General features: G+C 41.3%; 3 protein-coding genes across 7 annotated transcripts in view; all 3 read right to left on the bottom strand.

The window, feature by feature from the left end:
• a (arc) overlaps positions 1 to 14175 on the bottom strand; it is a 36498-nt gene that overhangs the window by 21093 nt on the left and 1230 nt on the right. For 4 of the 5 annotated variants that reach the window (XM_017238662.2, XM_017238660.3, XM_070278047.1 and 1 more), the window contains one exon: positions 227 to 288. The exons of the other annotated variant lie outside the window; for it this stretch is intronic. The gene's annotated coding sequence lies outside the window, so the exon portion shown is untranslated. The remainder of the gene's footprint in view (positions 1 to 226; positions 289 to 14175) is intronic. 5 annotated transcript variants of the gene reach the window in all.
• Positions 11039 to 12781, bottom strand: gom (gomdanji). Its single transcript, XM_017238665.3, has 3 exons — positions 12292 to 12781; positions 11910 to 12230; positions 11039 to 11827 (listed from the first exon to the last, which is right to left on the bottom strand). The coding sequence occupies exons 1-3, from the start codon at positions 12335 to 12337 to the stop codon at positions 11271 to 11273; spliced, it is 924 nt and encodes a 307-aa protein (XP_017094154.1). The 5' UTR covers positions 12338 to 12781; the 3' UTR covers positions 11039 to 11270.
• On the bottom strand, positions 13454 to 13935 carry LOC108123488 (ribonuclease kappa-B). Its single transcript, XM_017238668.3, has one exon. It carries the CDS (start codon positions 13860 to 13862, stop codon positions 13527 to 13529), a length of 336 nt encoding a protein of 111 aa, XP_017094157.1. The 5' UTR covers positions 13863 to 13935; the 3' UTR covers positions 13454 to 13526.

The following is a 14175-nucleotide window of genomic DNA, read 5'->3' as shown; positions in this document are numbered from 1 at the left end:
AAGAAGAATAAAACCAAATCGGATTGTAGGGGCCAGCTCATAACTGGAGCATAAAGGTTTTTTCTTTATATATTTTTTAACTTTTTTAAGACGCTTGGCATGGAAATTGTCAATAATCAGTGGATGGGCTAACGATCGAAGGCACTAATCCGAAATGTTTATTTGGCAGCTTAATTGTTTGGCAAATACCACGAGCAGTTAAATATTTTAACGAGTTAACACTTACCACTTAATGGGTATGCCAGTAATGGTGGGGTGTCCAGCGTTAGAAGAAGCTCTGCCAAGAATCTGCAGAACAAAAAGAGAAGAAGACGGGCTTAGAAAAAAAGTCCAATTAGATTTCTAAATCGATTTTCGAATAGCACTTCCTGTGGCGACAGGCCACCACCACTTGCAGGCACATAAATCAGCAAACTTCATTAACACGACTGCCAAAATCTACGGATATAAATCTAAACTGCAAGTGCAACTGAAACTGCCACCTGTGGTTGTTGTTGTTGCCACACTCAGTACGTGACCGAACGGTCCAGGAATAAATAACTCAATTTAGGATCGGCTGAAAAAAAGTGTTAACTTGAAATTTGCCAATAAATCAATGTGGCCAGTTAAAGGCAGCTTGTGATTAGCACTCGCCCGATGGCTTATCTACTGCACGGTCCTGCCTGGCCAAAAAAAAAAGTAATTCTCCCCGGAAAGATTCCGGAAGAGAGGTGATCTTTTCAATAATCAGCGGGAAAGCGAAAAAAAGCCCAAAGACCAAAAAAAAAAAAGTTTAAAAAAACGGAACGAGAAACAAGATTGGTCAGCCGTCACTTGGCCTGACAGGCAATAACTTTGGCAATCTTTTTTCTGCAGTTTATTTTTCTTCTTTAAGTTTTTGGCAGTTTTTTTCGTTTATGCCCCAAAGCGTTGAGTTGTTTATTATAAATATTACAGAGGCGAAGGTAATTTTGCATGCTTCACGCTTGTCAACTCGCCCCAGAGATCTCCCTCACAGATCTCAATTGGATGGCCAAACAAATCCAATTGAAATTAATATCCGAATCGTTTTGACACTATATTAATTGAAATTATTGTGCCATATACTATATATTTGGTACCTGGCTCTAGCGAAGCGTTTAATTCGCATATTTGATTTTTGGGTCTGACTACGGTTCATTTTTGGTCAGTTCTTAAATCCAACCGGTTCTTATATGATTATTATGCTTCAACCGGTTTGCAAGGTAAACATTTTTTAATTTTATTCGAATTTATTTTGCATTTTTTTTTGTACTTCTTGACTTTTGGTGAAATATTTTTCTTGATGGTTGGATTTTTTTGTATTTTACATTTTAAACGCATTTGACACACACTCTTGGCCATCTTTTGGCTTAACTGTAAAGTTTGTTGGTTTTCTCGGCCAACGCTTCCGATTTTCTGCCCGCTGTTTTGGCCTTTATTGTTGACTGATTTTTTGGCTTCGTTTACATAATGTTTGGCATGAAACAATCTACGATATGGTCTCCGATTTTATGCTTAGGCCTTTGTCTATGGCTTGTATTTATTAGGATTGTGTGACGGCCCAATCAGTGGTTTTGTTGTCTTTGTGCCAAAAGTTGGCTTAATTATCATAAAAATAGGAGCTGTATGGCTTAAACTTTCCTAACAATCCGTGGGCCGTGTATTTCAGAAGCTTTTGGGCCTCACTTCCTTTTGCGGTCCCTTGCCAATCAAATGCGGTTTTTTTTCTTTCTTCATTCGATTCGTATCTTCCGCATATGATGAAAAGAAATTATGTTTTACCGCAACAGTGTTTAATTTATTACCCCGGAAAACTCAAGGTTAAAACCACTTGACGTCTTTTCCTCAACAATGATGACGGGAGGCGATGATGACGCTTTCCTTATCCCCACACCCCTCTTCGAAAACACACACACCCAGTTTTCCCAGTTTCGAGTCCAAATCGTTTGCGTTTCCCATGCGAAAACATTGCGAAAAAAAACAGAAACGAAACAAAGGAAAAATCATTAAAATCCCCTAGTGTATGCAAGTCTTGGCCAAAAGCGTATTGCTGCTACCATATATACCATAGATATGTGAAGAGGTAAGATAAAGAAATCGGCGGAATGAAGCTGAGGCGGCAGCATCTGTGCGTCTGCGTTAATTATGTGCATTTAATGCTTTAATTAATGTTTTCTATCGGAAGATGAGACAGCAGCGTCGATGCAGTGAAAGTTATAAACACTTAATGGCAGTGGAAGAGTGAAATATTTTGCTCATAAATCCAATTCAAATGTTAATTGATAAACTCGCTAACTTGTTGTGCGTGTGTGCTAGCCGAGTGAGTGGGCTGGGTCCAGGCCAAATATTTGAAGTTTAATTGAAATTAAAGTGAAATTATCAAGAGGATGGTGTGGGTTGGCTGGCTATCAAGAAATGGATCAAAGAAAGTAATCTTGCCAAATTTGGGATAAGATGAAATCAGTCCATTTTTTTTAAAAGATAATCAAAAAGACATATAAAGTTATAAATAGTTCGCATCGCCCATGAAACGGTAGTTCCCTTTCAAAACATACAACACAAATATGCTATTATAAATCAATCCAATCTATGCTTTTGTCTCCAAACAGCGTATCAACCAGGGCCAGCCACTAATTTAAACTAATGTTTTATTTATAAACTCATCGCCACAAAACGTGGAAAGAACCCTATGATAATAGATAGATACATAGTCTATTGACATCTTGGTGGGGTTTCTTTAGTTTGGACTGTGGTGTAACAATGGAGATCTCAGATCTGTTCAGAAAGTTGCCGCAAATATTTCTGGAGCCATTCGGCACCTGCTTATTAGTTTCTGGTCCCATTATCCACACAGAGAGATAAAGACGGAGCAGCCCGAGATGGAGACGCAAAAAAATTTGCAATTTTAATGGCGGTTCGGTTCGGTTCGGTAAGGTTTTGCACCGCAACCTTATATAACCTCGAGTGCAAAAAGAAAACCTCTTTGGCGGAGAGTTAGCTCATAATGGCAGCTCACAGTTTATGGCCCAAACTAAACGTGCACTTGGCTCGAAATCCACTCCCGGGTCTCTGGTCTTGGGTCTCAAATGTTGAGGTTTTGGAGCTCTTGCTTTTCCTCGGCCATAAACCGACCGAAGAAACAAGAAATTTCAATTTCAAATTTAAAGCGTCTAACTTTCGCTTTCCTCCTCAAGGAGAAGCACTTACTCACTAACCACAGAGCCCACAGATATCTCGTTTCTCGTCGAGAATTCCTCGCCTGCCGAGTTACAACATTTTTTTTCTTGCCGACTTGACTTGGCCAATTCCAATTAGCGGATAGACCGCACAGCAATACACACAAATAATAAATCAAAATCTAATAAAAATAATACGAAAAATTTCTTGCATGTGCTAACATTGTTGTTGTTGCAACCGGTTGCAAGCCCAGCCAAAAAATAAAAAAAAAAAAAAATGTGGAGAAAAAAAGAAACCCAAAAAAACTGCAAACGACAACCAGACGACGACTTTCCATTTTCAAATGTATTTTTGCTTGGGTTTTTAGTGGTCGGTCTGGGCTTGTATTTTGCTGGGTCTGCAGCCTTCGGGTATCCAAAAGATACGCCGGCCACTGCCAACTGGCCACCAAACACCAAAACTACACCGAACTCCGTACCCTGACCACTGACTGCAACATCGCAGCATCGACAGCAACACAACGGCAACAACTTTTCATTTCGTTTTTCACGCGGCGCATGCCAAAAAAAAAAAAAAGAAAAGTATAGATAGAAGCTACCAAACTGCAAAGCCAGCACCATATTTTGATAGAGCATCCAGTAGGGTATAAAGGATACTCTAGCTAAGGCAAGTGGTTTAAAAAAAAATAGAGTTATTTAGCAAATAAAGTCTTACTTTTACAGATCCCAAGGTTTGTTAACTTTTCTGAAAGAAGTGTATAGAAACATCGACTTTATCCCAAGTCTATTGATGTTTCGGGAAAAGTGTAAGCCGCTGAGGCAGCATTGGCCATGTCTGAGCTCTGTCTACGCAGCTGGATACCCCCTAGCCTCCTCCTCAAAGCTCTGGGGAGCTCTTGTAGTCAAAGTTGTGTGGCAAGTGGCTGGCAATGTTGACAATTTTCAACTGCGTCTGTTTGTCTGTCTGACTGTCGGTTTTGACCGGTCTTTGCCTTTCGAGTTGGCAAACAAACGAAGAAGTTGCCGCTGCACAAGACCCATCCAGTGTGTTATTAGTGGGCGCAATGCAATCATATTGCACTTGTTGCACTGTTGCTGATGTCAATGCATTTGCTTTCCACTCACACTCACTCACTCGCTCAACTCACTCACTTGGCTATAACTAGTGATAGACAATAATAATTGTTCAATGCCTTTTTTGGCCAAAAGCAGCGGAAATGTTGCTATGGCCCCATGGTGCAGCAATTGCAGCAATTGCAGCAATTGTTGTTGCTGCTGATTGTGCACCGGCAGTGGCAGTTGGAGAAACGTTGGTTTTGTTATTAGTTTTGACCACACTTTATATAGCGGTGTGGTGGTTCTTTGCTTTGCAAACGGAAGCGTCGCCCAAACAAATAAAAAATTGAAGAAAAAATTCAAACTCAAACAACAAAACAAATCCAAAGCCGCCAAAGGTACTGTCGATGGATGATGATGACTCAAGCATAAAAATTCTAAAGGGAGAAGACTTGATTATGCGAGCCAACGCAAGTCGTGAATGTACTTCCGTTGAAGCCGTTGACTTTTCTAAAATATAAGTATATCTACTGATATATCCGACTCTTCGTGAGGGAGTGATGGGGTCTCGAGTGCAGCGGAAGCTGTTTAGATGTTGAAGCTACGCCGTGAAAATCCCATTAAAATACAAGTTATACAAAATGATTGCAAGACCCATTCCAAAACCATAAATCTTTGGATATTTTTTGTTGTCGGATAGAGCAGCTTCACATAAAAATATCAATTAAAAGGCGAGACGACAGGCTTTAACGATGTTCTACCTGCATAATGCCTTCGGGCCAACATATGTTTGTTCAATCATTTATCACCAGAACAGCAACGCGTGGGCAAGTCCACTCTGGAAGAACAAACAAAAAACAAGAAACTTACAAGTCTTTAGGAGAGACGAGAACCCTTTAGGGTTAAATGCAGTTTTTTGACCCCTTTGCGGTATTAACTAATTAACCGTTAACGTCAAAACCTGCAGACAAATTTCCTTACGAGCTGTCCAACTCTGACAAGTTGACGCCTCGGAAATTGTCAACGTCATCTAAGCCAAGTTAATGTCTATTTGTATTGCTGTGGGCCACAATACCGTTTGTAAGCTGTCATATTTCTTCCTCCAGCACAGCCACCAGCGACTAATTTGTTTCTATTTTGACATTAATTTGTTGATGATTTTTAAATGGTTTTTTTTCGGTCGAATGTAAATGATTTATTCGCATATTTTAGTAATTAAATTAAAACCAATCAAAGATATAGATAGATATACGCAAGTGAGGCGAAAAGCCATTAAAGGAAATACATTTTATTATTTTTTTTTGCATTTGTTTGAAGTTCACCCACCGAAGGTTGAACCAATTTATGCAAAAGGTAACTATTTTTAAAGTTGCAGAAATATTTAAGCAATTTCCTGTCCTTGTTGCCAGCTGCTCAGCTTATTTAGCTTTTTTGTAAGATATATATATATGGCATTTAGGAAATATTTCTGGATAATTACGCCACTCACTATCATTAACACATTTCTTAGTCATCATTCTTGGACTGTCTTTCCCCCGACTGGCCTCTGGTGACCCAATTTTCGTGACAAATAAAATAACAGTGGCCGTCCACAGAAAACTGAATCGAGGCGACTTTTACCCGCTCATTGGAATTAACATTTTTTTGCTGAATTTTTTTGTACGCCATGCTGACAGTTGCACAGTCGCAAGTTGCAAGTTGCAAGTTGCAGTTGCAGTTTGAAGTTGCTTGACCGCCGCCAAGAAATGCAATTAAATGTGAGATTAATTTGTGGATCAGCAGCGGCAACTAGTTGATGCCCGGCGGCGGCATTCGCCGGAAAATGCAAGTAAAGTTGCTGGAGAGGAAAATGAGGGTGTGGAAATGGGTTAGGAAATGAAAATGGAATTGCGGTTTCTGGCTCGGTAATTTAACAAACTAATTTGAAGTGCTTGAAGCTAAAAAACATTCCGTTTGCTGCGTTTATCACCAATTTGTAAAAATGGTCTTAAATAGATTTGATTTTGAAAACAAATTTAGAAAATAATATCTTACTAGATTTCAAAGAGATTGATAGAAAATCGATCAACAAATCATTTAAGGTACTCTGATCCAGATTCTGATGAATAATGGCTTGATATAGCTATTACTGTGGGCCATCTTGTGCCTCCTTGGGTTTTTGTTTATTATTTTGAAGGGAGCTCCCCAGAAAACGTAATAAAAAATCGAATAAATGATTTTTTATTTGAAAATAAAACGTTTTTTGTGCAGATTTACGGAGAATTAATCCAAAAATCTTTTAAGGTATTCCGAATCGAGGGAATCAAATTTAAACTGGCAAAGATATAGCCTTCGTTCTGGGTGTCACTATGTTTAGGTGCACTTTTAAAGGGAAACCTGCAGAAAGTTTGAAAAAAAATTTAAAAATGTTTTCCATTCTATTATATTATGATTAATTTTAAAATTTATTGATCAAAACATATTTTACAATAAAATCAACAATTCTTTCAACGCATTTCCCTCAATAATCGGATGATTACTGGCAAAGATATATACTTTATTGTCAGCGATGTTGAGCCTCCATAAATTCTTGTAAACTTTTAAAGCAAACCAGAAAATTTCACAAAAAAATCTAAAAAATAATTTCCGTTTACATCTAAATGCAAAATGACAAAGAATCGATCCTCAATTCGTTTAAGACATTCTGATCAAGAAACAAACGATTATTCACAAGGTTAGGGCTTTCGTAAGCCCTTGTTTAAACATTCTGATAGAGATTCATGAAGAATCGTTTTGCAAATCATTTAAGATATTCCACTCAAGAATCAAGTAAATTTTTAAAGATACAGCCTTTGCAAGGTTAAAATAAAACCGAACCACCCACAAGCCACTCGGACCCAAAACAAAGGCCGAAGAAAGGTGTCTTGCCATATTGCAAAATAAGGCAAGTACTTTCAACGGAAACCATTAAAGGAAGTGGTGCAAAAAACGCCCTTACCTGTAGCTGGCCTAATGCTAATAAAACGCTAACAAACCGCTGGCAAAACGCCCCAACAACTTGCACTGAGAAAAAGTAAGGAAAAGAAAAGCCAGAGACCGGGGCCGAGACCAAGACCGAGGAAAAGTGTCGCCAGTTGTCGTTCATTGTCTGGCTGGCAGTGTTCACACGCTTTTTATGGTGGTAACATTAACGTGGCCAACAAATGTTGCCAAATGCTGCTCTGCCGTGGATTGAGTTGGACTTGAGCTTGACCGATCATCGTCATCATCATTATCGTCATCAGAAGCAGCAGGCGGCAATTAAAACTCGCGCGAAAGTAAAACGTTTTACAGTTAACGAAAAAAAAAGTAAAAAAAAAATTCAACAGAAAAGATAAGTCAGAAGAAGCAGTTAACTTGGTCTGAAGTTGCAACAACAAATTATATATTTAAAAGTCATCAGCAAATGGGCTTTATTGTGCTCGTTACCTCAGAGTCTGGCTCTCGTTTGCTTTCGCTTGCTTTTCGAGAAAATTGAAAACAATCTTCGTGCTGCATTTGCCAAACGGAATTAATCGAAAAATTATATGAATTTTATGCTTATAATGATACAAATTGCATTCGATCGGCAGTACCAGCCAATTAAATGTAAATCAGAGGACTCCAGCTGCAGCTCTGGAATCAATCACGGGCCGCCGAGATGAGAGATGAATTATTGGGCAGTGTCAGGGCTTTAATTACTTTATTACCAGGGTCCATAAAAACAGGATCGAAGGCGGAGAAGGCGGCCTTAGCGGTACTTTGACTCAAGGGGCCGACAAAAAAAAAATAACCAAAAGACAAATCGCTTACGCCCACTTTTTCTTGACCATCCCATGTATGTATGGCTTTCGGGAGTTCGACATAACAATTTAGTGTAACGATATCTGGGCAAAAATAATTTAATTTATAACAATGGGTAGTTGCAGGACAGGAACAGTGGTTTCCAGTAGGAAGGAATTTACTTAAAGTATTTAATTTAGCTTTAAAAAGATACATTACACTTTTTGGAAAACACATTTGTCAAGACCTTTCCCGAGGAGTTTTCAAACATTTTTCCGAAAGAATTAATTCTCATAACTCTGGTTCCACGGTCTCGGGTTTCAATACGAAACTTGACGATGACCACACAACAAATAAGTCAGCGGAGTATCTGGCGGAGCAACCTAAACCGGAGGCCACACACAAGAGGCGGATCCGAAACCCCGAAACGGAGCCCAAAAAAAAAAGAGAATTAATATTAAATACTCAAGCTGGAAAAAAGCTGAGCTTGGCTCTTTCTGGGGAATTCAAGAATGTGACATACGGTATACACATCGATGGAAAATTAATTAAAACCTCCGATATATACTGCGATGGCTGCGAAGAAAGTAACTAGAGAAATGGCTCATTACAATGATTACGAATACAAATATGAGTACATGAACGGTTCGAATACAAAGCACTAACAGACTGACTGACTGAGAGTGAGTCAACCTACGTGAGCTGCACATTTAACCAATTTTTAAAAGAAAAAAAAAAAAGACTTGACGAAGAACAAGAAGGCCTAGAACAAGTGCCACAAATTGATTGTGGTGGCTAGCTGACTGGCTGCCTGGCTGGCTGGCTTTGAAGCAGAGAGTGGAGCATAGCGAATTGACCCACTGTGGGGCTGAGAGAATGCTATGGAGAATTGTTATAACTGCGCTTTGCTCGGCTAACTGTGGCAAGACCTCAATCCAGATACAGATACAGATACAAAACGCCGCTTGGCACGCTCTCTCGGACTCGGATTCTACATACCAGCTTCGATTACAGAGTTTCGATTTGTTTCGAAAAGGCCCCCAAAGGCAAGACGGCCAAAATGGCCAGTAACTTGGCCAATTTGTTTAATTAGCCTTGCCAACACTCATCAAGTGAGAGTTCAAATTAATTTGGCGGCGAAAGTTTCAGTCAATGAACTAAAAAATATTCACTTTATAGGGGAACCACTCACAAAGAAATGCAACACAAAGAACCCACGAGAAGAATCACTCTGATTCACTTTTAAAATTATGATTTCTCTGGGGATTCTTTTATGGACCCTATATACCTTAAACAAGGGGGAGTAAGCCCTAAAGATAATAAGGGCTTTGTGGTCTTTAGATTTATTTGCCCAAATTATAAATCTTATCCGTGGTAAGAGCACTACGAGTACCAGCCACTGATGCAAATATTTACATGTATCCCCTGATAAGGCACGAAGTTGTAAGCCACTATTTGCTAAGATATGGTCGAGATTTGAGAAAAAGTATCTCACAAGTGCTCCAAATACTTTAAGCTGCGGCATCCCATTTACCAAACCATAGGCAACGCCCCTGCCCGGAAGCTTTCAACTGGCGGTGTTGCAACTCGCAACATGCTACTTTTACTTTAGACCAATCTCTACTGGTCTCTTGCATAAGACACCCAGCCGCGCTGGGGCAACCAGGCACACGCCCCAAATAAACCACTAAACCGGTGACACTCCCCCGCACCTACCGTGCCACCTTTTCTATTTCTCCTCCTTTTGTTTTTTTTTTTTTTTTACTCAAAGTTGCCGCTAATTCAAACAAATTGCAGCATAAATGCATTATAAAAGGCAGAGGAGCCGGAGCCACATCGGGCGACACAGTGTGACAGTAATAATGTCACTCGCAGTCAGTTGGGAAGTTGGGGGGGCTGGATATGGATATGGAATGGATATACATATATGTGTCTATATAGGTGGATGCCAGTGATAAATTAGCCAGCTTCACCGATCTGGCCATGTGTGGGCAAGGCACAGTGGTTTGGTCAGGGGATACCTTACGGAACACTTCTCGCGAGAACCTCTTAAAAATCCTCATCCGAGGTCATTGTACCCCATTGAACTGGAGTTTTCTTCACCCTGGCACTTAATTGATTGTTCTACTCCATTTGATAAGCTCATGCGGCAATTGCTCATTTGTGGCACACACTTACACTCGGGGATTAGAAATGGTAATGGTTAATTATGTTGACGATCCGGTTGCTTGCGACCCACTGTGCTGCATTGCATCCACGAGATGCGCGAGATGCTAGAGCTTCTATAGCTGCTATAGCTGGTAGATGCAACTGCAACTCGGTGGCAGACAAGCAAGTGTTTTGTGTTGTTGCTGCTGCAGCTAATTTGATTAATGATAAGCCGGACTTAACTGACGACGATTGTGATTCATTATGTGCGCACAAGCCAGCACACTTAGCGCAGAAGATACAAATGCAGATGGAGATCTATGGAAGGAAAATATGTACATATCTATCGCCGGGCAGTGCGGTAGCGAATTTTCATTAAATAGATTACAGGCCAGATGTGTCAGTGTTTGTGTGTGTGTGGGGCATTCCACAGAGCCCGAGCGAATCAAAGACAGAACATTATGTTATTCGATCGGGAAGAGGGGGCTATAAACAACAAGTGCTCGTTGTTTTCTGGGGGAAATAGTGGTGGAGCGTTGTTTGATGCGTAATTGAAGCTTCAATTGAATTCGCACTGCCTGTACCCCCAGGCGCTCCCTTCCGCTGGACATGATTATCTATGAGATACAATTTCGTTGGCGCACTGCTGACTTTGATTATATGCAATGAGCCATTTCCTCCACATGCTCGACTTGGCTTGCTCGCTGCTGCACCTCATTTGGGTCGAAACAGAAACGCTACAGCAATTGCAGTGGCAATGGCATCATGTGGCCAGATAAGCAGTTAATAAAGTGGCACACTTGTGGCCAGCAATTTGGCTGAAATGGGTTAGGGACCAACTGGCAGTAGTGCAGGTTAAAAATGATACAAAATAAACATCAAGTCCAGTCAACAGCAACAAATTCTGGGAATTTATTAAACACATTGATCGAAACATAGGAAAAGTGTTCAACTATTAGAGGATTTTTTTGGCTTTGGATCCTCTTCTGTGTTTTTTTTGGAAAATAAGGACAATTATTGGGGATATCTTTGGGTGTTGCTGTTGACAAATTAATGTTTAAATGGGAAACAAAAAAAATGGGAATCGGAAGCTGAAGAATGGAATTTCGGTTAGTTTCCGGCCGCCTTCCTAGCCTTCTCCTTCTCCTTTTCTTGCTGCTCCTTCTCCTTTTGCTTCTCCTTCTCGGCCTTTTCGCGCTCCCTGCGGGCCTTATCACGGGCCTTCTCGCGCTCGGCCTCCTCCTTCTCCCACTTGTCCTCCTGCTCCTTGCGCTTCCTGGTGACCTCCTTTTCCCGCTCGGCCCGGGCCTTGGCCTTCTCCTTGCGGATTTTCTCGCGCTCCTTCTCCAGCTCCTGGAGCCGCTTCACTTCGTCCTTTTCCCAGATCTCGAAGGCTTCGCGCTCGGCGGCCAGGCGCTGCAGCTCGTCCAGCTCCCTGTCCGAAATGCCGCCCTCCATGTCCCGCTGCATCAGGTCCACCTCGCGCTCCATGGCCTCCTTGGCCTTGCGCCGGCGGATGCTCAGCTCCCTGGCTTCAACAGCGTCCTGATGGCGCTGCTCGCGCTCCTCCCTTTCCTCCTGCCGGCGCTGCTCCTGGTACTCGAACTCATCCATCTCATCCTCCGTGTAGGGGTACTGGGGCAAGGTCCAATACAGACCCAACACGCCTATAGATACTCATATTTAATGCAAGATTGACAAGAAAATGTTAAGGGCCTAACAATCTAATGATTTCCTAGCCATTCCTACCTGAGGACAAGGCCAGGCCCCATGTCCCAATCGCCGCCACGATGCCACTGAACAGTACCATGTTGTAGCGACTGTTCTTCGTCTTCCAGGCCTTCATGAAGTCGCCCTCCGGCACAGGACAATCATTGAATGTGGCATGTTTGCCACCGCTGGCAAAATAGCCCGGTTTCCTGGGCTTCTTGTCGCCACCAGGACACTTGGGCGGATTGGAGGACTTGGGTGGCGGAGCTGTGGGGGGTTTCTTGGGTGCTGGCGGTGTCGGTTTTTTGGCAGCCATCTGCTGCCGAACTGTGTTGTGAATTAGCATCTTGCCAGCATGTACTGGGGGCGTTTTTAGTTGAGAACCAGCTTTCTTTATAAATTATCCTTAAGAGTAACTTACATCCTTTCTGGATCTGCTCTGTGGCTGCAAACAACAATCTGGACATGGTGGTGTGGGTAACTTGTAATTCTAGTACCAGCTGCTGTTCAGCCACTAAGCCTCTTCACGAGTCCCACGATTCCCGCTTAGGTCTTCGTGGGATTGGAAAACGAAAATGATTTTCTTGGCAAAGTGTTTGTCTTACTAAAATATAAAATATTCCCAAGTCACGAACGTAAAAAGCTCTAATCGATGTCAATTTCAATTGTTGCTAAGATCACAGCTAGTGCCTGGGATATCTTACAAATAAACACGTTTTTAAAGTCTTGGAAAACTTAAAGAAAAACAAACACTTTTGGCCAACAAGTCGTAATTACGGGAATACTTTGTTTATCTATTTTTAATTTTTTTTTGCAATCCAAGAGATTAAATATCACTCGATCAAGAATTCAACGAAAACCAACCACAATCTAGAAAACACGTCTGTAATTTTTAGGCGCCTTTCCAATGGATAGATGAAGGGCTACTTGATAGAGAAAACCTATATTTTCATTACACGTAATATAGAGCATTTTCTTAGTAATCTCCCCAGTGAGATCTTTTCACCAAAACCAAAGTACCAGAGTGCACTTTAGGTGCGATAACTAGTCAGATACACAAATGTATCTCGGGCAACTAGAAAATCGTGTACGATAATTTACACAACGGTTTTCGTGTAAGACACAAAAGCTCTGGCGCTGCGATAAGAAATGTATATGTAACCCCAGAAGACCCCGAACCCACACCCCATTAGCATGTTTCAAAAAGACCATATGTAGATGTATGGAGAATTTCACGGAAATTTATGATGCCCGAAAGAGAACATACCGTCCGAACCCATCAGCATCGAAAGCGACCCGGTAAAAATAAAAAAGGTGTCACGTGCGGGGCCAACAACAAACTTGTCAAAAATCGGTTGGCCAAGACGAATGCATAATAAAGAGACACTGGACAGCGGCGGAAAAGTAGCTTGTAGATAAAGAAGCTAAGGCTAATCGCAACCAGAATGCGGTCAACAAACTTGTTCTGATCTGGTTTAACAAGTGGGTGTACAAAGTGGCTTGGATTGGATTGGCTTGGCTTGGACTGCAGTGGTGGGTGCAATGCAATTGAAGTCATAAAAAAATACAAGTTATTCGACTCATACTTCGTAAATTTATATATTTCTATACATCTATATAGAATCTATAACAAATAGAAAACACATTGTAGAAAGCCTATCCGTTGTACTCCTTCTCCTTCTCCTTCTGGAGCCGCTTATAGAGCCGCTTCCTCCGCTTGTTGTCCCGTCGAATGGCATATATCGAGAGGATTATGAAGAACAGATAAACAGTGGCTGTGATAAAGCATCGGATGGCATTCTTCTGGAATCCCTTGTCGGCCTCCTCCCTGAACTGCTCCACCGTCTCCCACTCGAATTTGTGATCAAAGTGGATATCGCGCAGCATGTCCAGGGATCTAATGTAGAACAGTACGCCCAAAATGTTTAGCATTAGAAAACCCCAAACACTAACAAATAGGCACATCATCGAGCACTTTCGTCCGCAAACCATTTTCAGTGTTATATTTGATTGGCAAAATAGGTACTATTTCTGACACTGTAGGCGAATGTTACTGTGACCGCAACAGGTGTCACTCTAAACTTGCCTCAGTTAGATCTGCCATATAGCCTTGGGCGATTATATAGAGTTCAGATCGGGGGCCTCTCGCTTTCGATTGGATTTGTGGTCGGGTTTATTCAACTCGAAATGGTTCAGTTTCGGTCGGGCTAACTGATGGACAGCTGACAGGGCAATAAGTCCTCTATATAAAGCAACTACTGACGCGATCTGAATAAAGTACATTTTTTTTTTTAAATTCTACTCT

Source organism: Drosophila bipectinata, chromosome 2R (assembly GCF_030179905.1).
Source record: "Drosophila bipectinata strain 14024-0381.07 chromosome 2R, DbipHiC1v2, whole genome shotgun sequence".
Lineage (NCBI taxonomy): Eukaryota > Metazoa > Arthropoda > Insecta > Diptera > Drosophilidae > Drosophila > Drosophila bipectinata.
This window is presented reverse-complemented; position numbering and strand designations above follow the sequence as displayed.

Excerpts from the sequence above, each read along its gene's own strand:
- gom (XM_017238665.3), bottom strand. The coding sequence starts at position 12,337 with ATGTCCAGATTGTTGTTTGCAGCCACAGAGCAGATCCAGAAAGGAT. Across the intron at positions 12,231-12,291 it reads AGAGCAGATCCAGAAAGGAT|TACATGCTGGCAAGATGCTA; the intron begins GTAAGTTACTCT and ends AAACGCCCCCAG. Across the intron at positions 11,828-11,909 it reads GGGCCTGGCCTTGTCCTCAG|GCGTGTTGGGTCTGTATTGG; the intron begins GTAGGAATGGCT and ends GAGTATCTATAG.
- LOC108123488 (XM_017238668.3), bottom strand. The coding sequence starts at position 13,862 with ATGGTTTGCGGACGAAAGTGCTCGATGATGTGCCTATTTGTTAGTGTT.